The 25,935-nt window shown below is 37.1% G+C and overlaps 1 protein-coding gene and 1 pseudogene across 1 annotated transcript; one reads left to right on the top strand and one right to left on the bottom strand.

Moving 5' to 3' along the window:
* Window positions 1-207: 207 nt before the first annotated feature.
* LOC140816490 (3-phosphoinositide-dependent protein kinase 2-like) lies at window positions 208-6,580 on the bottom strand. Its single transcript, XM_073175812.1, has 11 exons — window positions 6,098-6,580; window positions 4,511-4,691; window positions 4,356-4,408; window positions 3,646-3,747; window positions 3,471-3,579; window positions 3,293-3,371; window positions 2,990-3,155; window positions 2,619-2,753; window positions 2,318-2,478; window positions 1,852-2,074; window positions 208-637 (listed from the first exon to the last, which is right to left on the bottom strand). Exons 1-11 carry the CDS (start codon window positions 6,281-6,283, stop codon window positions 554-556), a joined length of 1,479 nt encoding a protein of 492 aa, XP_073031913.1. The 5' UTR covers window positions 6,284-6,580; the 3' UTR covers window positions 208-553.
* An 8,746-nt stretch (window positions 6,581-15,326) lies between these two features.
* LOC140817555 (calcium-dependent protein kinase 32-like) lies at window positions 15,327-20,444 on the top strand (annotated as a pseudogene).
* The last annotated feature ends 5,491 nt before the right edge of the window (window positions 20,445-25,935 follow it).

Below are 25,935 nucleotides of genomic sequence, written 5' to 3' on the forward strand. Positions count from 1 at the left end.
GAGTTCAAACATTATTTAAGACAATACAGTGCAAGGTCTTACACGTTTTTTTAAAAAAGCTACTCAAATAAATAGTACCGATAAGAACCTTTTGTTTACAGCTAACATCTCATCCGGAAGATTTCCTCACAAGGTTTAGCTTTGTGAAGCACAATCGGCCAACAGCAAAACAAGCAAAAATGTGGAGACACAAAAGTTTAAGATTTTTTTTTGTAAATGGTTGAGGTCAGGCGCTCGAGGATATATGGACGAGAGGTGTATTGAGCGACAATTTCATTTCTAACAAGTCTAATCAAAACAATAAACTACAGATCACAAAGAGATTTAGTCACTAATAAATCAATACAATCACTTGCTTGTCAAAATAAAATATAACTAATTAATAAATCAATTGATTTGATTCTTTCTAGCCTTCCCGCTCATGTAAATAAGATTGATTGGCGCCAATCTGTAACTTCGATGACTTAACTTCCTCAAACTGAGCTTTCCATCCGTTCATGGAATTACGGTGTGTATGTCTGTCATTTTCTTGTATCCAAATCAGACAGAATATTCATCGATTCTGAAGGGCCTCGATCGCCTTTTTCCATTGCAAGGCTCTTTGTTTTGCATCCTCAAATGTAATAACTTTTTTCGGCTGTATCAAGACCATATTTATTTAAATAACACGTAAGAATTAAAAAAAATGACACATCTACAACAAAAAAAAGAATTAAAAAAAATGACACATCTACAACAAAACATTATATGTTGCTAAAGTATAATGAGCGATTCTTGCCCCAGGTCAGGGAATTTAGTCACTATTCAAATGTTCAAGAGAGAGTTTTTAAACAGCAGTGATAGAGTTCCGTGTTGCCCATAAGAATGTGTCAGTCAACACCAGATAAACCAAAGGATCCTCTCAACGGTCAGGCATAATTTTTAGTTGGGTGTCACTTTAGAAATCAACCAACTAATTTTTAGCATGAATGCATCCATGATGCCTCTACCCCTTCCCATGGACCACAGATCATCATAAACATCCCATTTTACATTTCAACAAAGAATAAATTATAACTCAACCATTACAAGTTCTCTGTCAACCTTGTTTTCTCGTCTTGGGCAATCTTGATTTATGCTAAGATATCCACATTAATGATATGGAGTCCTTCCCACTTCAGCAAGTAATTTTTTTAGTCGACTCAGGCACTGTTTGCAATGGTCCGCCACTTCCAATTTTATTATTCAGCTCAACCACAATGTTCAAAATAGCCTCACTCCAATTTCATTAATATGTCATTTCAAATTTTTAACACTCGGGATTCAAACACTAAACTTCACTCCTTTATGATTGCTCAATCCAACAAATTAAATAGTGGACTATATACTTTCACACTAAAACTCAGGCATCTACCCATAGATTTTAAATTTTTTTTTCTCACTTCTCCATTTTGAAACGCTAAACTTTCTACATTAATAAATATCTATACTTTGTAATTTAACATTCGAAGTTCAGTTTTATTGATTTTGTCTTATTTCCCTAGTATAAGATACCTTTTTATAAATCAAGATCTCCGTGTGATTTAGGTTATTTCTTACCTTTTTTTTTATCAGCTATACTTCATATGATTTTTTCTTTTTAATGTTATTAAGGTAATTATTGTTTTTCAATTAGCATAGTCCTATTCGATGTATGAAAATCCATTGCATATACTTGACATTGAAGTTTCTATCAAAACAAATATAAATGAGTGGTAAATTCCACACTCATTGTAACTTAATAGAAAAACTTGGCTCCACGATCAGTGGTGTTGAAAAAAAAATTATATATGACGTGAAATAACAAGTTAGATGAGATGAAGCATGACTTACAGTGCATATCTTGAAATTAGAAGGGCTTGTAATCTGAATGCTAAGATCATTGGGATTGTCGGACCATATTATATTTCCTTTAACCACCAATTTTGTAGGGTCTACATAAATTAACTTCGGCTTATTCGTGAGAATAAGCTGGACTTTCTTGTTTGTCAGTTTCTGCAATTTCTTGACCATGGAGATCATAAGAACAGATTCTCCTGGCTCCAAGAATTGCTGCCTGTTCAGAAGTTCAGAAGAAAAGTAAAAAAACAGAGAAAACCTAGGATGCCAGCAGAAAGTTAAACAGGAGATAAAAGATGACGAAAAACTTATTTTGCGAGATGACAATTTCACAAATCGTTAATTATACCAACAATATCCATCCAATGTTCCTCAGAAACCAGAAACAAAATTTAAAAGAAAGAAAGCAAAAAGGATAGGAAAGCAAAAGGAAAACAAAGAAAAGACTATAGGCAGTTACCATTTCGAATCAAATGAATCAATCGAAGCAAGCCTAGTTATGCTACCAGCTTCAGAAACTGACGTGGTGCCAATGTTAACATCATTTATTTTGGCTGAACTATCTCCAACATGTGATGGATTCCATGAAGAATCTTGGTCTTCACCTCCAGTAGTTTGACCCTGCAAGAAGTGAGATGAAGACATTAAATTAGACTCTCTTCACATTGGCTTAAGGATGTGAATTCGATATTTATCATATTTTTTGCATTTCCTACTTCGACGAAAAAATTCAAGGAAAAAACAGACGAAAAATCTCATACTCTTGGCTCCAAAGCAAGTCCAGGAGGAATTCCGGTCCTCAAATTCTTCCAATCGATCCCTTTGAAAAAAGGATGCTTTTTCAGTGAAGCATAACCACTGGGTCCTGCACCAGGTCGCTTACTGGGATCTATGTCCTATATGAGATCATACAGAAGAGGCAAAATTAGGCCAATAGTTTATGCACCTGTTACGTGAAATTTAATATTTACAGCTAAAACTCAACCTTCTGAAGTTTCTAGATCAAAACATCGAGAACCACAGTCCAAATTGGAAACAATAAACCGTATACCCACAAGCAACTCATAAACTTGTAGAAAAGAAAGAAAGAAAAAAAAACTTAACTTATATGAAGTAAGCACTAAGGGCTTACCAACAACTGATCGATGAGATCTCGCGCTTCTTCTGAAATATAATTTGGAAATTTTATATCTCTAGCAATAATTCTTTGGAAAATGAGCCATTCACTAGCATCTTTAAAAGGAGAAGTTCCGGAAAGCATTTGGTACAGCGTACATCCAAGTGCCCAAAGGTCATTCCTGGTTAAATTTGGGTTTTAAGAGATAGATGTCACTTTGAAGCAGATAACTGTATCAGTCAAAAAATATAAAAGAGTATTGCCGAGAGACAATGAAAAATGGGTAAATTAATGAGTAACAAGTATTAAGTTCATCACCCAAAAGTAGCCGGAGAGGAGTTCAAAACTTCTGGAGGTACATAAGCAGCTGTTCCCACGAATGTACAGGCCTTATCATCTAAGCACGTTTGTAGACAAAATTCGTTATTTTTAAATATTTTCATAATATTATGGCAACTTAATTTCTATGAAGCAAAAAGAATTTGTCAAAGGTTACCTGATGCAGCATTTGGAAGGACTGTGATCCGGCTATCTTGCATCGGCTTTACACTACCAAAATCAGCAATCTTTATATGTCCATCTTCAGTGAGTAGCAGGTTCTCCGGCTGACATTCAAGAAACTATAAGCATATATAATGTGTCCGAGGAAAGGTTTCAAAGTCACAAAATACCTTAATATCTCGATGTATCAATCCCATACTATGTATGTACTCAAGAGCATCAACAACTTCAGCTGCATAGAAACGAGCCTCCTCCTCGGACAAACGGCCTTTCTACAAAGGCAGAATCAACTACATTAACATTGTGCAGAGGTTGGCCAAGTTGGCCAGATATACACTAAGACAGCAAATGAATAAAACACAACACATAAACCAAGAGTAATAACCATATTATTCGGGTTCTTTTTTTGTAAGAATGAAATCAGATTTTGGAATTTCCGGAGCAACTGGAACACAAAGCCAGCTACATCTGACAATTTCGAAGGTCTCAAAGATTTATAGAAATAAAAAGTATCAATGGAGAAGTAACACAAAACAATTTCAAGTTCCGTATCAACATAAATGGGCAGCAAACCATACATATGTCAACTAATGATGTTGAATGTTCAAGGGTCAGTAAAATATATAATTATTGTCTTCTGAGTTTCGTCATTATTGGATCAGAAAACAAAAAAAGACAGTTAAGCACCTGCAAATCTCCATGTTCTTGCCTTTGTCATAAACTCTTTCCCATCTCTTATATTTTCTCATTACCATATATTATTAGCAGGTTATTGAAAAAGATCAATTGTAGAATATTATGCTTGCTATTTTTTATTAAAATTCTGAAAATAATCTGATTTCAAAACACCACAAGCTCATGCTTTTGAAATTTTACTTACCCTCATTATCTGATCAAAAAGCTCTCCACCTTCACATGATTCGAGCGCCATATCTTCAGAATAGAATTGAGCATGAGATCATTAAATTACTCACCAGTCAAGATCAATGATATTGATCGAAGAAAATAATAAGAAATGACGAAAATAATACTCACAGAGAGAGAAAGTGTCTTGAAATGTAAAAAACAATCGCACTACACCAGGATGATCTAACTGATCTAATACTATCCGCTCCAATTTTACATAAGCTGTTTTATTTTCTTTCGTAATGAACTTTTTGTCCATGATTTTCATCGCATAAACATTTCCTGTGTCTTTCTTCTTCGCTCTAACAACCTGTTGGCAAAACAGATTAAATAAATGAGTAGAAGCATTGATAGCCTTGATTGCGTGCAAAATAATAAGTCTAACATCACCGGTCGGGAAAATTCTCAGCTGTTGAATACTCTGAAAATTTTGTTAGTACGACGCACCAATACCACGGCATACTATTAAGAAATTTTGAAGAACAAAATTAAGTACTAGGTCAAAATAATGAAGCAGGCAAAATTGTTAGGAACTTACTAGAAGAACCTAAGCTAGATGACAGAGGAAAACTTTTGGTGTTACAACAAAAAAAAATTCCCTCATACATGGGATACAAAAGTTATGATAAGAACCTCGGGCAAAACGTAAAACTTGTCGTAGAACATCACAAGTAAATATATTGAATCATCGTAATTCGCAAGCCCTCTTTACCAGCATTTAAGTCTCAATTCTATCCTAATACCAATAATAGCTGAAGTTAGAATGTTCAATGCTTCTAGTGAAATATGGCCCTGGAGGTAACAACAAACCATGCCGATGGAACAGATTCGATTCATTATCCATGGGCATGGGTTCAAGTTTCAGTTGATACTTTCAAAGAGTGATTCTTAAAAAGAATTCACCGCTCACTTCATACTTTGTTCGACAATTATAGCACACCTTAAGGGTTTGCCTCACCACCAATTCATAAAACTGACTGTTCGGTTTAGTTGTTAAGCCAACTTCAAATCCTTGAAGTTCAAGTTACGCTATCAGTCAGTAGTGAAATTCATTTTTTAAAAACTACGCCAACATTCCCTGCTTCCCACAAAAAAAAAAAAAGAAGAAAGAACAGCAAAAAACGAGAACACACACACACTGCATGTCTTACACGGTTACACGTTTATATATAGAGACATACATATTCAGTACGTGCATGATCCGTCAAGTTCCTCAAAAAGTAAATGCAAACAAAAATATTCTAGAAATGATAAAATCTTGAAGCTAGGTTTTGTCTTTAAATTGTCTTTTAAATTAAGAAGTTGCTCAAATTGTATCTGAGTCATGGACATGGTATCCCTTATTTGTGGCCACGCGTACTTAGCACCAAATAGGAACTAGAACTTTTCAAAAAGTAATGGCTACAAAAAACTACATGTTTACGTGAGAAGGCTTACAAGTTACACCCCTAATTTGAATGTCAAGGGTATAAACACGGATCCTCTTCTTCTGTTCGACCCCATGCCAAAATTCATAAATGGTAAAGAAAATTACGAAAATTAAATCAATTTCATGTTTCTTTCTTTTCGAATCATAGTACAAATTGGGGGCATTTGTAACCAGAGTCAGAGGAGGAAAACAATAGAAATTCAGTTAAATTTGTTGGACTAAATAATATAGAGAAATAACGAGATTCCAAATAAATATAGAGGAGGAAATCATAAAAAAGATTTGACCTTGGAATAAGAACCAACACCATAAATCTTGCCCAATTCAAAATCTTGGATGCTGAAATTCTCCTGCGGTGCTCTAAAGGCAAAGCTCTTAGATCTCTGAGGATTGTTGTTGTTAGAAGATGAACTGCTATTCTGAATCCTCATCTTCGAATCGAACTCCTTCTCCATTTTATTCACTGCCAACATTATTTTCCCCGAAAATCTGAAAATCCCACCACCACCACGACACCCTCCCTACATGCAAAAAAACGTATGGCCGGGTTTCAGCTTTCTCAAGAAAAATGTTTGATGAATTTTTCACACCTCCCAATAAAACGAAGACCGTTGAAACAAAAGAAAACCAGGATGACACTCAGATCAGATTCTCTTTAAATATTATTCCTTCCCTTTCTCTTTGGACACCCATCTATCTATCTGATAAAGCCTACCACCCATTTCCTTTCAAAGAGACCCAGAAAAACCTAATGATTCTTTCTTTCTTTCATGAGCTTATTAATTTTTTATTTATGTGTGGATAAATTTATGTTTTCGTTTTTTAAACAATAATAATAATAATAATAATAATAATAATGTATATATGAACTTCATAATAAGCATCAAGAGGCTAAGGAATTAGGAATTATATCAAGAGCAATGTTGTCCTCCTCTAATAATTATTAAATATATTTATTGTTTTGTTAACTCAAAAATATATATGAACCAAAATCCAAACAATCATTTAAAAGTTATATCAACAGACAATATTTAAATAAAATTTTATTATATGTTAAGATTTAATATGTAGGCAAGAGTTATGTGCTAAGATATACCCGTAAAGATATATTTAAAAAAATTATGAAAAATTTTCCATAGAAAAAAAAGTACCGAGTTCATGATTTTTGATTCATATATAATATTAATTTAAATCAAAAGCACCAGGAAGGAAGGGAAGATGCTTTGATTGAGAATTTGTGCCTTTGACCATTTCTAACTTACTAAATCTGTGTTTGTTGCCATTAGTAATTGTTATATGTTCATTCCTTCGACCCATAGATAGATAATTGAGTTTTGAGAAATATATATTCTGTATTATACGTGTATGACAGCATCTTTGTTTCTCAGGCCGCTAAGGATGGAGATCCATGTTTCAATCCTCAATTTTCTCCCGCTTTGACACCATTAGTATTTATATACATAATTTTTTTTTTAAAATCCTAGGCCACTACTCAACCCCATTTTATATTGTGTGAAGGAGAGAAAAACTTCTAATATCTAAATACGACATTTAATGTTATATTTATAGATTTCAAATATTGACTTAGAATCATGGCAGGACTCTTGTATTAAAATCCTATTAAGATTCTTAAGTTGTGTATTTTTCTTATCAAAAACATTACCAGATTTTATAATATGACTAAGACTCCTACTTGTTATAGCTGTATCATGATTCTCCAATCCTTTCATTTAATACATGGATGAGTGATTATCTCATGTAGTATTTTTTCATCGTTTCATTATAATAAATATTAATTAATTAATTAATTCTAGATACTTCTAGATATTCTCGGGATTCTTACATAATAGTAAAATTATTTGATAAATATTTAATTAGCAAATTTAAAAAGCACTAATTAAATTGTGACTTCATTACAATCCAATCGATGATCAGACATCGTCAATGTGACGAAAGTAAAAATCTCTTTATTATAATGAAAATAAAAATTTCAAAGGAAAATTCTTTTCACTAACTCATTTTTTGTAGCTTTCTATTTTGAAACTTCTTAACTAAAATAGACAGTTGTAGTCTACTAACAAATTTTGCAGTTATGCTAACTTCCACGACTTCCAAATGAGGAAACTACTTACAAACTCCTTTATAAATATTATGTTTGATCTCCATCAAACTACAGTCCTCAAATTCAACTCCTTGATTTTGACTATCTTAAAGGAACACAAAGTCCAATACTTGTGCGACCTTCAATAGTCTAAGAATGCAGCAAGCCGTGAGTTTACAACTTCATGTGATAAAAAAAAACTTCATGTGATTCAGAACAACATTTGTTCTTATTCAAGATGTAAGGACCGTGTATCGTATTATCGTAAATCTTATGTTGATTATCGATAATTCATGAAATTGTCATGTGATTATGTGTATGATGCATATCATGACAATGAAGGTGAGAAAATAGGTTGTGATAATAAAAGATTGTATTAGAAATTGATTTGTGTTTGAAACGTGTGTTGAACCGCAACAGAAAAGTGACACATGTTACGGTTTTTAGCATAATTAATTGATTATTAGTCCAAACGACTTGAGACCAATTTCATTGGAAAGTAATACATAGTACTAAAACTTTCATGCTTTGAATTTTTTCCAAATCCATTTGGAAATAGGGGCAAAATCATCCCGAAGTGTATCGTGTGCATTACAGTTTATGCACTGACACATTTTGTGAGAATGAGCATAACTCTCGCATCCGATATCCAAATTGAGTGGGGTCCGTGGAAAATGAAAGCCAAGACATAGATCTACAATTTTCTTGTTGACCACTTTTGCTAATTCGAAACCTAAAATAGCGTTTCGGACAGAGAAAGGCACGCACCCGCACAGAACTGCGCGCGGGGGTAGTACTGGGCGCACGGCCGTGCGTGTTTTGGCGCCACTGCGTGCGGCATCCTGTTGTGCACGATATAAGAGGTTATAAAGATGATATTTTCAGAACATATCTCATTCTTCCTCTGAAGCTTCGAAGAGAAAAGTTAGAAATCAAATTAAAGTGTACGAATCTACATTGAAACGCTATCAGAACTCGAAACAAATTATATATTTGGAATCCTCGCGTTGAGAGCTTTCTTTTGAGGTAAGTTTCTTCTAGTTTTAGCACTTTTATTTATTGAAGTGCTGGAATATCATGTCTTTGAAGTCGAGATACATACATATATGCAATAGAATAACCGACAAGAAACTCGTATTCGAAGTCGGAATTGAATTATGTTATGATTTCAATTTGATATGAATTTTCAAAGTTTCAAAAGATATTTTAAACTTATATTGTTGATTTTGAATGATGTTATTGATTGAAATGAATATGTTATTGATGTAGATAGATTATTATACTGATATATTCAAGCTACGTCAACTGGAACGAAGAATTGAGGTATGTTGCAATCGAGTAACACACAACAGATATCTGTATCATATGATATATGTTTGATTGATTTGATTGAGAATATATGTCTATATGTCTTATTTTTTGATTTGATGTGACATACATGACATACACGTTGAGCTATGATTCTTGAATACCTTGATATGACTTGGATTTGATTATGTGGTTTGTGAACACGATGCTATGTTTGGCATTATGTGGCTCTTAAAACATAGTCATTAGTGACCCCGACGATTGATTGAAATTTGAGATTTGATGACTCTTTGTCGACGTTATCATACGAGTATCCCTGATTGAGGCCGGTGTGCTAGCTCGATCATTGATTTGATAGCGATTCGATTGATTATGACATGTGCTCAGTGGATGGGCATTTGACCTGATACCTCCATGATATACATGAATTGCATATCATATATCATTGTTTAGATATATGTGGTATATATTGTGGTTGCTTCTGACTGAGCTTTGCTCACCCTAGATGGGACTGTTGTTGTCTTTATATGTTGACAATGACAAGTACTTCATGTTATCAGGAGACTGGAGATGGTACTTCTGGAGGGAGTCATATCTGAGTTGAGGTTTAGTGGTCTATCTCAGTATATGTATATGTATTTATATACCGGGACATGTCCCAAGGACATGGGTTGTTTGTATGTAGTTGTTTTGGATTACTAGTGGGCTTGTTTTATATTGTGACGTGTTGAGACTATATTATATACTATTTTAAGTATTATAATTACAGTTGACACGTTTTGGGCTTATTGTAAAGAAAATTTAAACTCATTTTTTGTTGTAATTAATTAATCCTAATCATATTTTGTTGTAATAACGATTAGTAGTTAAGGGCCCCATACAGAGTGGTATCAGAGCATAGTTGGGAATGCTCGATTGAGTCTGATGTACACTTGAATAGGCACAAATGAATTGTGCGTTTGTGTTTGATTTATTTGTATTACTTGCTTCTACTTGATTTAGTTTGAGTAAGTTATTGATGAGATTGATGATATGAAATGATGATGATGTGAAATTGATATTGATTTGTGATATTCATCCTTTGATTTGTAGATGGATCCCACAAATAAAACTGCGAGTAGTAGTACTGAGAGAATGGTTGGACAATTCGAAGTAATGTCCATGGATTTGGTGATGGCTCGATTCCAGGATCTGAAACCACCGAAGTTCTTTGGCACTAAGAGTGCAGAAAGAGCTAAGGCCTAGTTGAAGGATATCGAGCATCTGTTTAATATTTTTTAATATTCCAAGGCTCGGAGAATGAAAATTTCTCTGTATCAGTTGAAAGACCGAGAAAAATCTTGGTGGGAAGCCGCTGAGACTGGAATGAAAGAGGCCGGGATTGAAGTCAAATGGGATGTCTTCAACGCCCAATTTCTTGAGCAGTACCCTCCTCCATCTTATTATACTGCCCAGGAGAATGAATTCAATAGTCTGCAGCAGAGAACGGTGACTGTTGCAGAATATGCTTCAAAATTCTCTACGTTGTTGAAATATGCACCTCACGTAGCTGCGAATGCAAAATCACAATATAAAAGGTTTGTAAATGATTTACATCCTGCTATTTATACTTTTGTCATATCTGGTTTGCCTACGAGCTACGCAGAGGCAGTTGAACGAGCAAATGCAGCCGAAGCTGGATTAAGGCGAGGAGGTCCACAGTATACTCCTCCAGTTCCAGTGACAGCTCAGCAGCCTACCTTGCGTCCGAGAGGTAGGAAGTTTAAGAAGATTGGTTCCACTGTTTCTTCATCTTCTTCGAGTTCCAGTGGATCCCAGAGAGGGAGTCCCGTGATTGCTCATTATGACAGTCATTGTGGAGGCAAAAATACTATCGAGAAGTGTCGAGGTATGTTTGACACTTGTTATCAGTGTGGATAGGAAGGTCATTTCTCTCATGTATGTCCGAATGGGGTATTACTTCTTCCCAACCCCAGCCAGGATTTAGAGGTGGCCCCAGTATGATGAGACCTGATATTCACGTTCTTACTTTTCAGCAGGTCGAGTGTTCCACGATATCGAGGACCTGGTGGTCAGACAGCCCAAGTTTCTCCTCAAGTTCGAGTGTATGCTATGACGGCAGATCAGGCGAAAGAAGCTCCTGGTGGTGTGATTGCAGGTATTATCATGTTTTGCGATTATCCTGCACGTGTTTTTTGTTAATACAGGAGCATCTCACTCATTCATATCTCATGCATTTGTTGCATCGCATTATATTATGTGTACTCCGTTGTATGATACATTGTCGATAGCCACGCCAGAAGGAAAAATTATTCTGTCTGAGAAAGTTGTGCATAACTGTGTATTGATATACGAGGATAATGTGATATTTCTGAATTTGATTGTCCTTCCAATGCACGACTTTGATTGTATTGTTGGCATGTACATTTTGACAACAAATCGAGCTACTGTCGATTGCTTTCATGGAGTGGTTCGATTTCGACTTGTTGATGGACCCAAATGAAATTTTTATGGCAAGGGTTCTCAAGTCAAGATTCCTTTGGTATCCTCCTTGGAAATGTCTCGACTTTTGACTAGCGGAGATGAGGGTTATCTTATCTACGATATTGATGTTTCGAAAAAGGAGCCATCTTTATCTGATATTCCTATTGCGTAAGAGTTCCCGGATGTATTTCCCGATGAGATTCATGACTTTCATCCTTATCGAAAAGTTGAATTTAGTATTGATCTTATGCCGGGGACTGCACCTATTTCTAAAGCTCCTTATCATAGCACCATTGGAATTGAAAGAACTGAAAGAACAATTACAGGATCTTCTCGATAAGGGATATATTCGACCGAGTGTATCACCTTGGGGAGCTCCGATTTTATTTGTTCGAAAGAAAGAGGATACTGTGCGAATGTGTATCGACTATAGGCAACTGAATCGGACTACTGTTAAAAACAAGTATCCACTTCCTCGTATTGATGATTTATTCGATCAGCTTCAGGGTACTTCTATCTAGTCTATGATTGATCTTCGTTCTGGTTATATCATCAAGTACGAGTTCGAGAAGAAGATGTGCCAAAAACTTGCTTTTCGTACCAGATATAGCCACTATGAGTTTTTGGTTATGTCGTTCGGTCTCACGAATGCTCCTGCCGTTTTTATAGATCTAGTGAATCGTGTATTTTGAGATTATCTTGACCGATTCGTTATCATCTTTATTGATGATATCCTTGTGTATTCGAAATCGAAAAAAGAGCATGTTGAACATCTGAGACAAGTACTTCAAACTCTTTGCAATGGCCGTTTATACGCTAAATCGTCCAAATGCGAATTCTGGATGGATCAAGTGGTATTTTTAGGCCACGTCATTTCAAGACATGGCATATCTGTTGATCCTGCTAAGGTTGAAGCTGTATTGAATTGGCCGAGACCTACAAATGTTCCTGAGATCCGTATCTTCATGGGTTTAGCTGGATATTATCGTCGTTTTATTGAATGATTTTTAAAAATAGCTAAACCTACTCAACTGACACAGAAGAATCAGAGATTCATTTGGTCAGATGATTATGAAACTAGTTTTCTTGAATTAAGACGAGATTGACCACAGCACATGTACTTACTATTCCCTTAGATACCAGAGGATTTGTAGTGTGTAAAGATGCGTCTAGTAAAGGTTTGGGCTGTGTTCTGATGCAACATGGCAAAGTGGTTACTTATGCGTCTAGTCAATTGAAATCTCATGAAACTCGTTATCCTGTTCATGATATTGAATTGGCTGCCATTGTGTTTGCCCTGAAGATTTGGCGCCATTATTTCTATGGAGAGAAGTTTGTTATCTATTCAGATCATAAGAGTCTGAAATATCTCTTTTCTCAATCTGATTTGAATATGAGGCAACACAGGTGGATGGATCTCCTGAAGGATTTTGATTGTGAGATTCAGTATCACCCTGGATCGGTGAATGTTACTGCAGATGCCCTTAGTCAAAAGGTGCATGATTCTATTTTAGCTTCTGTCAATGTCGCCAAAGTACACGAGGACATCGCTGAATTTATTTCGAAATGCCTTGTATGCCAGCAAGTGAAAGCCGAGAGAATGAAACCTGGAGGATTATTCCATAGTCTCGAAATCCCAAAATGGAATTGGGAACATATTGCTATGGATTTTGTGACTCATTTACCTCGTTTCCCTAAGGGCTATGATGCCATTTGGGTTATTATCGACCGGCTTTCGAAATCTGCACATTTCATTCCGTATGAGCGGACTTATCCTTATAAGAGAATGACCCGTTTATACATCGAGAATATTGTGAGACCGCATGGTGTGCCCGTCTCGACTGTATCAGATTGTGATCCCAGATTTGCTTCTAAATTCTGGGGTAGTTTCCAAGAAGCGATGAGTACGCGTTTGGCTATGAGTACTGCTTATCATCCTCCAACTGATGGCCAGAATGAGCGTACAATTCAAACGTTAGAGGATATGTTACGTGCGATTGTGATGGGTTTCAGAATGGGATGGCAAGATGCCTTACCATCGGTGGAATTTTCTTATAATAATAGTTTTCAAACGAGCATTGGTATGGCACCGTTTGAAGCCTTATATGGGAGACGATGTAGGTCACCATTATTCTGGGATGAAATTGGTGAAAGACAATTGACTGGACTTGAAATGATACAGGAAATGATTGATAAGGTTCAGTTAATTCGACAACGGATGAAAGCTTCTCAGGATTGTCAAACAAGTTATGCAAACAAACGAAGATGACCTTTGGAATTCTAGAATGATGATAAAGTGTTTTTGAAAATATCCCCTTTAGAGGCACTGTTCAATTTGGCATGCGAGGGAAGTTATCACCTCGATATGTTGGTCCATATGAGATCCTTGATCGAGTTGGGGATCTTGCTTATCGGTTGGCATTGCCGCCAGCTCTATCTGCCATTCATGATGTGTTTCATGTTTCTATGTTGAGAAAGTATGAACCATATCCATCACATGTACTTGCACCTGATGATGTTGAACTTGATCATTCTCTTTCCTATGTTGAACAACCTGTTTGCATTATGGATCGAAAGAAGAAGATATTGCATAACAAATCGACCTCTTTAGTTCGAGTGCAATGGACACGACATGGTGTGGAAGAGTCAACGTGGGAATTGGAGAGCAAGATGCGAGAATCATATCCGCACTTGTTTGATTCTATTCCACCTGTTCCACTGTATTCAATGTATAGTGATCCATTTCCTGATTTTAGTTTTGATATGTACTATAACCTGGTGACATATTATATGTAGGCCAATGTTATATATATATAGAGATGTTTGAGATTTCGAGGACGAAATATTTTAAGTTGGGGAGAAATGTAAGGACCGTGTATCGTATTATCATAAATCTTATGTTGACTATCGATAATTCATGAAATTGTCATGTGATTATGTGTATGATGTATATCATGACAATGAAAGTGAGAAAATAGGTAGTGATAATAAAGATTGTATTAGAAATTGATTTGTGTTTGAAACGTGTGCTGAAACAGAAAAGTGACACATGTTACGGTTTTTAGCATAATTAATTGAGTATTAGTCCAAACGACTTGAGACTAATTTCATTGGAAAGCTAATATATTGTACTAAAACTTTCATGTTTTGAGTTTTGTCCAAATCCATTTGGAAATAGGGGCAAAATCATCTCGAAGTGTATCGTGTGCGTTACAGTTTATGCACTGACACATTTTGTGCGAATGAGCATAACTCTCGCATCCGATATTCAAATTGAGTGGAGTAAGTGACAAATGAAAGCCAAGACATAGATGTGTGATTTTTTTTTCAAGTAAAATAAACAGCTTCTATTAGTCAACCAAACAAGTCAGGGTTTATAGATGAACTCAAAAATAAAAGAGCATACCTTATATTTTATATATAAATAAAATAAAATAAAAAGCAATAATTTGATAAAAACAAAAATATAACTATTAGTTTAATAAATTATAATTGTAATTTTTTTTACTAATTATATTTGTAAATTTTTGTTAATTTTTGCATATTTTTTAATATTTAATGTATCGATAACTTATTTTAGAAATTGAGGTCATAAAGTTAGTATTAGCTTGGCTCAAGGAGGAAAGTCTCTGACATACTAAATTCCCTTTCTCGTCTTCTTTTCGTTACTCATTATCTTATGATAAACAACTGCCCCAGCTTCAGCAATTCTAGGCAGTACACAGTTTTCCTTTCCTTTGAAGTCTGATTTTTTTCCTCATTATCTTATTATTTTTGTTGGATTATACATATGCACTTGGTATTTTCTTGATTTCTCTGAGATCCCCTAGGTAGGTTTAGATGGCTGCCTTTTCAGTCACGGACGAATATCCCCTTTATTTTTCTTGATTTTTCTTGTATTTCCATCAGTCATTCCTTCCCCCCCAACACCCCCCGCTGCTATTCATTGGCGGGGATCGAAGTAGAGGAAAATTCTTCTAGCTGAAGCTTTAGATGAGGTCTTTTTATATTTGTTTGCGCTGAGCAAAGCTTTGTTTTTTTTGGTTTGATCTGTCTCGATTCTTTTGGAATGGGAAATTGCTGTGCGGTACCTCAAACTTCCGATGAGAATGGAAACAAGTATAAGTCGAACCCATTTGCTGGTGATTTTGTGCCGACCGGTGGATGTAAGTCCTACGTTCTGAGTGGTTTGATCGATGGGGCATAATATCGAGGAGTTTTATGATCTGGGTCGTGAGCTTGGCCGTGAAAAATTCGGGATCACGTATTTATGCACCATAAAACAAGTGGTGAAGTGTTTGCTTGTAAGTCCATATTTAAGAAGAAACTGAGCACTAGGGTGGATATTGAAGATGTGTGGACTGAGGAGGGAGGTTGAGATCATGAACCATTTGCCCAAGCATCCCAATATTGGGAGAATGAGGGATACCTATGAAGATGATCATGTGGTTCATTTGGCTATGGAGTTGTGTGAGGGAGGTGAACTGTTTGACAGAATTTTTTCCCTACAGACATTAAACACAGAGGGATGTTGCATCTGTCACACGCACAATTGTTGAAGTTATCCAGGTACGAATTCTTGAAATTTCATGCTGCTCCGACTCTGATCTGCATTTAGCCGGTGAATCATATTTTCCCTGTAACCTGCTTAATTTCATTGCTGCTTACTACTACTTCTCTTTGTTCGGCGAAACGGTCATGGTGTCAGATACTGCAGTTCCAGTTCCAAGCGTGAATTTTTAATTCTTTGTAAAAGAATAGAGATTAATAAAATTTTATAAAAAAATTATATAAAGTAGTTTCAATATCAATTCCAAATTTTTGTCCAATTGTAAATTCCAGCTTTCAAATGTCAACTCTTAACTTTCATGTACATTCTTCGATCTTTGTCATCATTTATCCTGCAGTTCGTAATGTCTCGGAAGATATTTTATGTTCGTGGAGTATTAATTTACTGATAACATGATATTTTTCTCACGCTTTTAACATGTGAAGAATTTCTTTTGGTTTGTTTTTTAGAATTGCCATAAGCATGGGGTCATGTATCGTGATCTTAAGCCTGAGAACTTCTTGTTTGGTAAACAGAAAGAAACATCTCCTCTCAAGGCCATTGATTTTGGGTTGGCAGTTTTTTTCAAGCCTGGTAACTCCACTCCCCATACACTGTTATATGTTCATTGCATTTATGGATAGGACAATACTTACTTTTTAGTTGATTTGTTGTTCATATGTTTTCACTTCAATAGCCGAGAGATTTAATGAGATAGTTGGGAGTCTTTATTATATGGCTCCGAAGGTGCTGAAGAGAAACCACGGACCAGAAGTGGATATTCAGAATGCTGGAGCAATACTCTACATCTTACTTTGTGGCATTCCTCCATTTTGGGCTGGTCGGTTTCCTCTTTTTGTTTTCTGTGAATTTAATATTAGTATGCTACTAATCATGTCTCAGAGTTTTTTACTGGATTTGGAACTCCTATTTAGTGTAAGTAGGATGATCAGTATTTTATATGGCGTGATCCAGAAATTTAATTGAAGCCAATAAGAAATTTGCCTTTAGTGATTGATAATATACCTACACAAAATTGAGGCCAATTCTATTATGTTACGGATTAACCGAAGCTATTGACATCATGACGAGAATAAAGAAAAAAATCCGGAACAAAACATATAACAAAAACACTAATTTACGTGGTTCATCCGATATAGACTCTTTTATGGAGGATCCTGCAAATCTTTATTACATGTACAAATATTTTTCAAGTGTTCACAAAAATTAAATTTCTCGCAATCCCGACCCCGAGGATAACAAAGAAATAAGTTATCTAACTCACACAATAGGACCTCACAACAGTCAAGAAAACCATTGCTTTCTCACTTGATTTTGGGACGGTCTTTCAAATGAAAAGAAGAAAGCTATTTATAGCCTCATCCCCTGGTGTGAATATGAAGAACACTTTTTCCGCCTCCATATTTTTCAAATTTTACTGCAACTGTATTTAATGTGGTCATCTAAGTTTGGCACAAAAGTTCAGCCACTTTAGTGGATTGATTGAATGATGAGGTCCACATTCACCACATATTGTGCTTCAATTACATGCTTGCGAGCTGATTTTTACCTAAATTTGGCATACATTTGACATAAATGATCATTAAATTGCAGAAACTGAACAAGGAGTTGCCCAAGCCATCATTCGTTCGGTTGTTGTGGACTTTGAAAGAGACCCTTGGCCTAAGATTTCAGATTGAGCAAAAGACCTAGTGAAGAAGATGCTCAACCCTGACCCTAAGAGGAGACTGACTGAACAAGAAGTTCTAGGTAATATAGTCCATTAACAGTTATTTGTTTCTTAGTTTGCTCTGGTAATGTCTGCAGAATAGTTTTTTCCAAGTTCGTTGCATCAATGAACATGCATGACTGATGTACCTGTAGATCATCATTGGTTACAAAATGAGTGCTCCCAATGATCTCTTGGTAAAACTGTCAAACCTAGGCTTAAGCAATTTTCAATGATGAACAAACTGAAGAAAAGAGCCCTAAAGGTAACATTTATTGGTTTATATAGAAGTTGAAACATTAAATGAGTGACGGTACATGAGCATGTGTTGCGGCTCATGTTCGACCAACCTATGACCCATGACCAATTTTTTTTCATGAGTATAGGCTAAGGCTCATGATGGGTCAACCTATAGCCCATGGTCTTTACACTCTCCCTCAAGGTGGAATGTACATATTATACGTTCTCAGCTTGCCAACCATTTTTTAGTACATGGGTCTAAACAGGCCTTTTGTTAGGACTTTCGTGGTTTGATCCGATGCTGGGACATACATTATGCTGATTGTTCTTTCAACTATCTTCTCTTTAATAAAATGCCGATCGACTTCAACATGTTTGGTACGATCATAATGAACCAGATTGTGTCATATTTATTGCAGCCCCGTTATCACATAATAGTTTCAGTGGCATCATTGTATTCATTTTCAGCTAGTCTAGCAACTTTTTCAGCCATAAGGCTTCACACACACAATGGGCTACTGGCCTTAGTTCAGCTTCGGAACTGCACTTTGCTACTACTGGTTGTTTCTTATTCCTCCAATTTAACAAATATCCCCATACAAAGAATCAATATCCTGATGTGGATCATCATGTAATGGTCCGGCTCAATCTGCATCAGTAAACATCTCAATGCTTACCGCTTTTGTTTTCTTGAAGAAAAGTCCTTTTCCTAATGCCCATTTAGATACTTAAACTTCGATAGGCTGCTGCCATGTGTTCTTCTGATGGGGCATGCATAAATTGGCTTACACAACTCACAGGAAAAGCTATGTTTGGTCTTGTATGAGCAAGGTAAATCAATTTCCCTACTACTCGATATCTTCCTGATAGTTATTTTTCTATCCCTATACCTATAAAATAATGTTTGATTAGTATGAGCCTACAGAAAATCAAGCTTTAGGATTGCCTTAGTGAACCTGTCAAACTTGGCTCGTGGGGATTGCTTTAAATCATATAATGAATTCTTCAACTTGCAAACCTTACCACTTCTATTTCCTCATCAAAACCAGGTGGTAGTTCCATGTGTACCTCTTATTCAAGATCTCCATTCAAAAAAATAATTTTTTTGTCTAGTTGATACAATGGTCAATCTAGAATTGTTGGTAAAGATAATAAAACTCATATTGTATTAATCTTTGCAACTGGGACAAAGGTTTCTTGATAATCCACATGGTAAGTTTGTGTATATCCTTTGCGACCAACCTTGCCTTGTAACGTTCAACCAAGTCATCAACCCTCTATTTAATTGTGAATACTCACCTAGAACCAACAAGATCTTTTCCTTGGGTTTCTGAGCAAGCTCCCAGGTTCGGGACTTTAACACTTGATAGATTTGAAATTAGTGCGTGATTAGAAGCTGATAAATGTCCATATGCCACATACTTAGCCATTGGATGTTGTGTGCAGGACTGGTTCTCTTTCGTAATGCAATTGGGACATCCAAGTCTGAAGGAGGGATATTCTGCAATTCATCTATATTATTCTTTTGCCCAGATTCCAAGTTGGAGAGTTGGCTGCCATAAATATTTGGTTCTACTACATTGTCTGGATGTTTATTTCTTGAGAAATGCAAAGGAAAAGTTTGTATCAATTCTCCCCTTGCCGTTCACTTACATGGAATAGGAGAGGAAAGCTATGAAAGATAAGGATCGATTGGGCTCAATGAAAAATCTGATGGAGAAAGATTCAAAGTGGAAGAAATTGAGGCTGTTTTGTCACACGAAGGTGAGGCGGGAGCATCCCATGTATCTTCCCAAGCATTTGGAAGGACGGAGTTTGAAATTTTCTCATCGTCATTAAGAATGAAAGAAGAGGAATAATTTTTCTTTGGAAAGAAAGATTGTGTTTCAAAGAAAGTGACATCCTGTGAAACAAAGTACTTTTTTATCAACAGAATAACAACGATAACCCTTTTGAGTAGAAAAATATCCCAAAAATATACACTTGTATGACCAAGGATCCAATTCACTATGATCTTGGTCATGAATATGTGCAAAGGCAGTGAGCCCAGCCAAAGACTTTGAAGTCTAAGTGGGAGGATAACCTATCTTCAGGATAGAATTGATGAAGACAATCAAGAGGAGATTGAATGTTTAGGACACATGAATGCATTCTATTTATCAAGTAGCATGCTTTTAGAATAGCACCCCCTAAAAAATATTTAGTAACATGTGATGTAAACAAAAGAGCATGTGGTACTTCCAATAAATGAAGATTTCTTTTCTTAAATTTCGTTACGTTGTGTATTAACACAAGAACTTTGATGAATGAGGCCATTATCAATCAAGAAGTTGTCAAGTATCGAATTAAAAAATCAATTCCATTATCAATATGTAATATTTGAAATGTTGGATTAAATTGTATTTTGATCATGAAAAAGAAGGATTGAAAATTTTGTGCAGCCTCCGATTTTTCTCTTATATGATACACCCAACAAACACGAGTATGATCATCAGTAAAAATATTAAACCATCATAGATTAGAAGTAGTACACACTCGAGAAGGTCCTTAAATATCATTATGAATTAGAGCAAAATGTGTAAATGACTTGTATGAATGTGGAGGGAAAGAAACATGTGTATGTTTTGCCAATTGACAAATTTCACGTTGAAATGAATCTTTATTTCGGAATAGAAATGGAAATAAATGTATTTAAGTACAAGACATTCGGATGCCCTAATCTAGAATGAAAATATATGTTGCTTGCGAGAAAGAGAGGAATTCTCCACGGGTGCCTTAACATGATGATTCACGATAAATTCATCACGAAAGTAGTAGAGTCCAAATAGCGCATCAGCACTGCCAAGGCTCTTCCCTGAGATCTGGTCCTGAAAATTACAAATATATGGTGTGAAATAAACAAGATGATTCAAATCTCTCGTGAGGTTGCTGATGGATGCAATACGCAAGGGTTTTCTCATAGATAACATCAATCTCCTGGGTGTGATCGCCCCAACCAACCAAACCTGCTTAATGAGGGGCTCCAAAACATTAACCTCCACACATACTCTAGCAAAAGCACCTCTAGAGGCATTGGCTGTGTGGTCATCCTTTTTCACCGGCTTACCCACAATTTGAGCAAGAGCAAAAAGAATACGTTTAACAAACAAATGCAGGGGTAAATCAGGTAAACGGATCCAGACTAGAGCAATGGGATACTCCTCGTGCAACTTAAATTCAGGGGTCCACTTAGAGAATCTGATCCCCAGTGGTCCCACATACATGTTACCCCGCATCCAAATGCGCAAATAATCCTCTTCACAGGAGAGAGAAATAAAAAGAAAACCCCAGGGCAAGAATTTTAAATCAAAAGATCGCACCAGTCCCATTTTGGCAAAAGCTGCATAAATATTAGAATTAGGAACTAGAGAGCTATTGCCCGAGATTTTACCAACCAAAGCAAACTTAAAGGGCTCAATCAAAGTAGAAATTACCTCATCCGGGAATCGGATACCCGGCATACCATCCCGAAGATACGGCGTGGGCATCTCGTCCATAGAATTGCGCACGTATTAAAGATTTTATTCACCGTGTGAGGAGACGGTGGACATAAAGCATCTCGGAAAGACACCATCGGCGGAACAGAAAAACCTGAACCAAATTTGACCGTATGGCAAAGTGTTGACTACCGAGTTGACCCGAGTTGATCGGTCGAGTGACTCAGCCGAGTCGACCCGCAAGTCACTGACCGAAGCAGTAGTTATCGACAGCGATGTCATGCGGAGCTCAGAACCGGTCTTCAATCCAGCAAACTCGGATGGATGAGGGGCCAATTGAACGATTGAAGGAGGCAAACCGATGTGAAAACCCACAAATTGGGCGTTTCCGATCGCCGGCGTATTTCTGGCAATTGATTGAGGCAAACTATTACCCATGAGCTGGGCATTACACTGCTGAAAGGAATTGAAGTTTAAAGCATGGACACTAGAGGAATTTGAAACAAAGTGCGACACATCTAGGGTTTTTGAAGGAAAATAGGTAGATCCGAAATTCCCATCGGAGGTGAACGGATTTTGTTACAATGGCCAGTGGAATTGAAATCGTTTCAGGGAGAGGATTCAAGATCTTGTCTTGTATTAAACTAACATGGTCGGAATTGAAGAAAACACGACGGAAATTAGCGTGAACAGTGGTGACGCAACTTCAAGGCCGGAAATGGGTGAGCAAATGGACTCCAAATGACATGATTTTTGGACACAAAGGTCACCTTGAAGAGGCAAATCAATTGATGTATGTGCGACGGCAAGAGGACCAATGGAGACCATCGGCGCGTGAATGACCGGAAATTGCGGAATTTCAATCGAGGATTTGGACGGGCAAACGTTGTCCGATGGAGGTGATTTTTGGATATGATGGTCGTTGGGGGCGGCAAGTCAAGTGGGGTGGTGAACCGGCCGAGAATCGATGGCGGCGGGGCAGCAAGGTTTGGGCGATTTTTAGGGGATTTTTGGGTTTTTTGAAATTGAGAACGTTTTTGCAAGTTGGGTCTGGTTTAGGGTTTGGGGTTTGGGGTTGGGGGTTTAGGTTTTTTTTTTCTTTTCCAGACTGTTTAGGGTCTAGGGTTTTTTTTTAAAAAAACATACGGCTGGAAGCGAGGAGTTAGGCGGACCCCTATCCGTATATATACAATACAAATAAAACCTTATGGGAGGGGGACTAAGCTAAGACCTTAGCATAAAAGGCTAGAAAATCATAACATAAAAACATAAATAAAGACATACTACGACAGGGCAACCCAAAATACAACAGAACAAAAAGCCAACAAACCAGCGGGTGTCTCGGAAATATCAAGCGAAATAATCACAATGTTTGGCAAGGAGAAATCTACAGTGAACGTCCATCACATAACGCTCAAAAAAGGCGGAAAACTAAATCACCCTGGATCTGGAGTTCGGCCATAGGGTAAACTCGTCTGAAGAGCCTTCTGTCTGTAATATAGTCACTGCTGAGAGTGCGTACGGCCTAGTAGCGGTAAGACAAACAGGCGGTGGTAGAAGAAGGCACCACGCCCTCCTCAAAGACCACACTCACTGAACCCACCTCAAACGAAGGCAAAAAAATAGAAACAGGAGGTTCACCCACAGGATCCTGAACAGCAGGATCAATCTCAACCACCGGAACCGGAACAACCACAGGTGAACGAACAACTATAACAGAAGTAAACACCATATCAACCATAGCCGTGGCCTGAGATGAGAGAGCCGGAAGCGAAGCTGCCTGATACGGATAACCTGCCGCAGCATTCGCCTCTATTGCGAGCTTACTAAGAAGTGACTTGACCCTTTGGGGACGGGGTTTCACAGTACCCGAAGTCTCACTAGGACCTGAATCTGTAGGCAAATCCTGCAGTATCTCGTAATAATTCTTCGTCGAAATAGGCCGAGTCAGGTCTTTCCTCAGAACCTGCCGACGTTGGGGAAGCTTTGAAACCTGCTCTAGAAACTCAGAATCAATATCACTGGACGGGCCCAAATCAGAAGTAACACCCTGTGACGGCATGCCAGGAGCTTGAAGTGGGGAATCAAATACAACACCCTTACCATGAGGACGTGGCCTGCGCGGGCGATAAGAATTGCCATGACGGGAACAAAAATCAAGAGAATGTCCCAACATCTTACAATGAGAACAAAAATGGAGAAATTTCTCATAAATAACCACAACTAACTGACTATGATCGACCCAGCTACCGAAATATTCTCGTGACGAGGCTGAAGTACATCCATCTCAATACAGACCCTAGCAAAGGAGCCCCTGGAACCATTGATCGAGCAAAACTTGCACTGTTAAATCCTTAATAAAAATATGATTTTGTATGCACAAAATTTATCGCAAGTGCACGATGTCAAGTAATAGTATAATGTACGTGAGTACGACTATCGTTCCACTGAAGACTGTATTTAACAATTATTATTTTCAGTTATTAAATCTTTAGAAACAAAAATTGATTGGTTGTTTCATTACTACTATGATCAAATAAACATGCAAATAAAAATATTCAAGAATTGATTAATGAGATCTAATATCTAGAATGGTTGATTAAAAATTCAATGAGAAATGAATTTGTTGGGAATATCGGTTCACCTACCCCTCGTTAATTAATTAATTCGTTAGATAATGATTATATGCTTTCGACAGGATTTTCTATTCAATTGAACACACTCTCTCGAGCTATGCCAAACTAATCCTACTCAATGAAGTAAATGAACGTCTTTAATTATTTATCAAGAGTGAATTGCATGTCGATCTATGAAATCCCCTAGTTTTCGACCTTAGGACTATGACTATCGGCACGTATGCAATTTCATATATCTATGTAAATTGTAGATCCACGGATTATACTACTCGTTCCTATCACAAGTTATTCTCTCGAACTCACTCGCAATATAAAATCGTTATTAAAGTTAGCTACGCTTCAACAACACGATAAAACAATAGTATAATCAAGAATAACGCAACAATCAAAATATAAATTAATTCAAATCAAAGTTCGAGGTAGGATCCCCTTAAATCTCAACAAATAATGTAAGTTTAGCTACTCGAATTCATAGTAGAAATAGACAAAACTAATTTTAAATGACAAAAACTAAATTAGAAATACTAGAATTGACGAAAAACACGAAGAGCGATGCACGCGAATCTTCAATCCAAGCACAAAATTCTCTCCAAAGCTTGCGGCGGCTCTCCAATGAAATCTGAATGACCCTTTTTCGTGCCTCCGCTCCATTCTGAATTAATGGGAAGAAATCATCCAAAAATCTTTCCAAAAATAACGAGCGCACCCGGGCGGACATAAGTTTCCGCCCGGGCATATGACTTTCACAGATCTTGTATTTTTATTTTTCTTTAACGCGCCCGGGCGGACAAAAACATCCGCCCGGGCGGATGAATTTCGGAAAAATGAATTTTTCCACGACTCTCCGACGCCCGGGCGGATGTGAATGTGCGCACAGGCGGAAGTCCTTCGCAAAATAATTCTTTTTTTCTTCATTTTTACAAGAAGAAATAAAATAAGATACCTGGAATGCCATCACAAACTGTTGTTACAGGCACTCCTCCATCAAATACACATCTGCGAAACTTATTTCAAGAAAATTTGGAGACGGACGACTCAAAATATCCCTGAAAGATATCGAAAGAGGGACAGAACGCGCAGGGAAAACCGTTGGCAGAACCGAAGCAGCATAATTTGAAGTGCCTACTGCCGAGTTAACCCGTTGAGTCACTCGGCCGAGTCAACTCATGAGTTACCGGCCGATGACTGAGTGAGGGTCGGCGACGGTGTGGAGAATACAAATCTGGGGTCCTTTACAGTAGACTCGGTCAGAAGTGGCGCCGATTGAACAGGAGAGGTCGGAGAAAGCTGGAATCGATGAAACCGTCGATGTGATTCATGTGAACAGTGCCGGCGTGAATTTGCCGGCCCATTTGGGGGAGCAAATTAACACCGATTGACATGAAATTTGGACACTAGGAGCGACTTGAATAGACGATTCCAATGGTGTAAGAATTGAAGGTAGACTATGACCTGAGGTGGGTGCGATTCCATTCGTCGAAATCTGCGCATTTTTCGGAGAATTGGACGTCAAATCGATCGGGAAAACATGCTCCGATTTGCCTGAAATTTTCACAATAGTCTCGTCTCGGTGAGGCGCACTTGGTCGTACCTGGAGCCGAC

This window comes from Primulina eburnea, chromosome 16 (genome assembly GCF_022965805.1).
Source record: "Primulina eburnea isolate SZY01 chromosome 16, ASM2296580v1, whole genome shotgun sequence".
Lineage (NCBI taxonomy): Eukaryota > Viridiplantae > Streptophyta > Magnoliopsida > Lamiales > Gesneriaceae > Primulina > Primulina eburnea.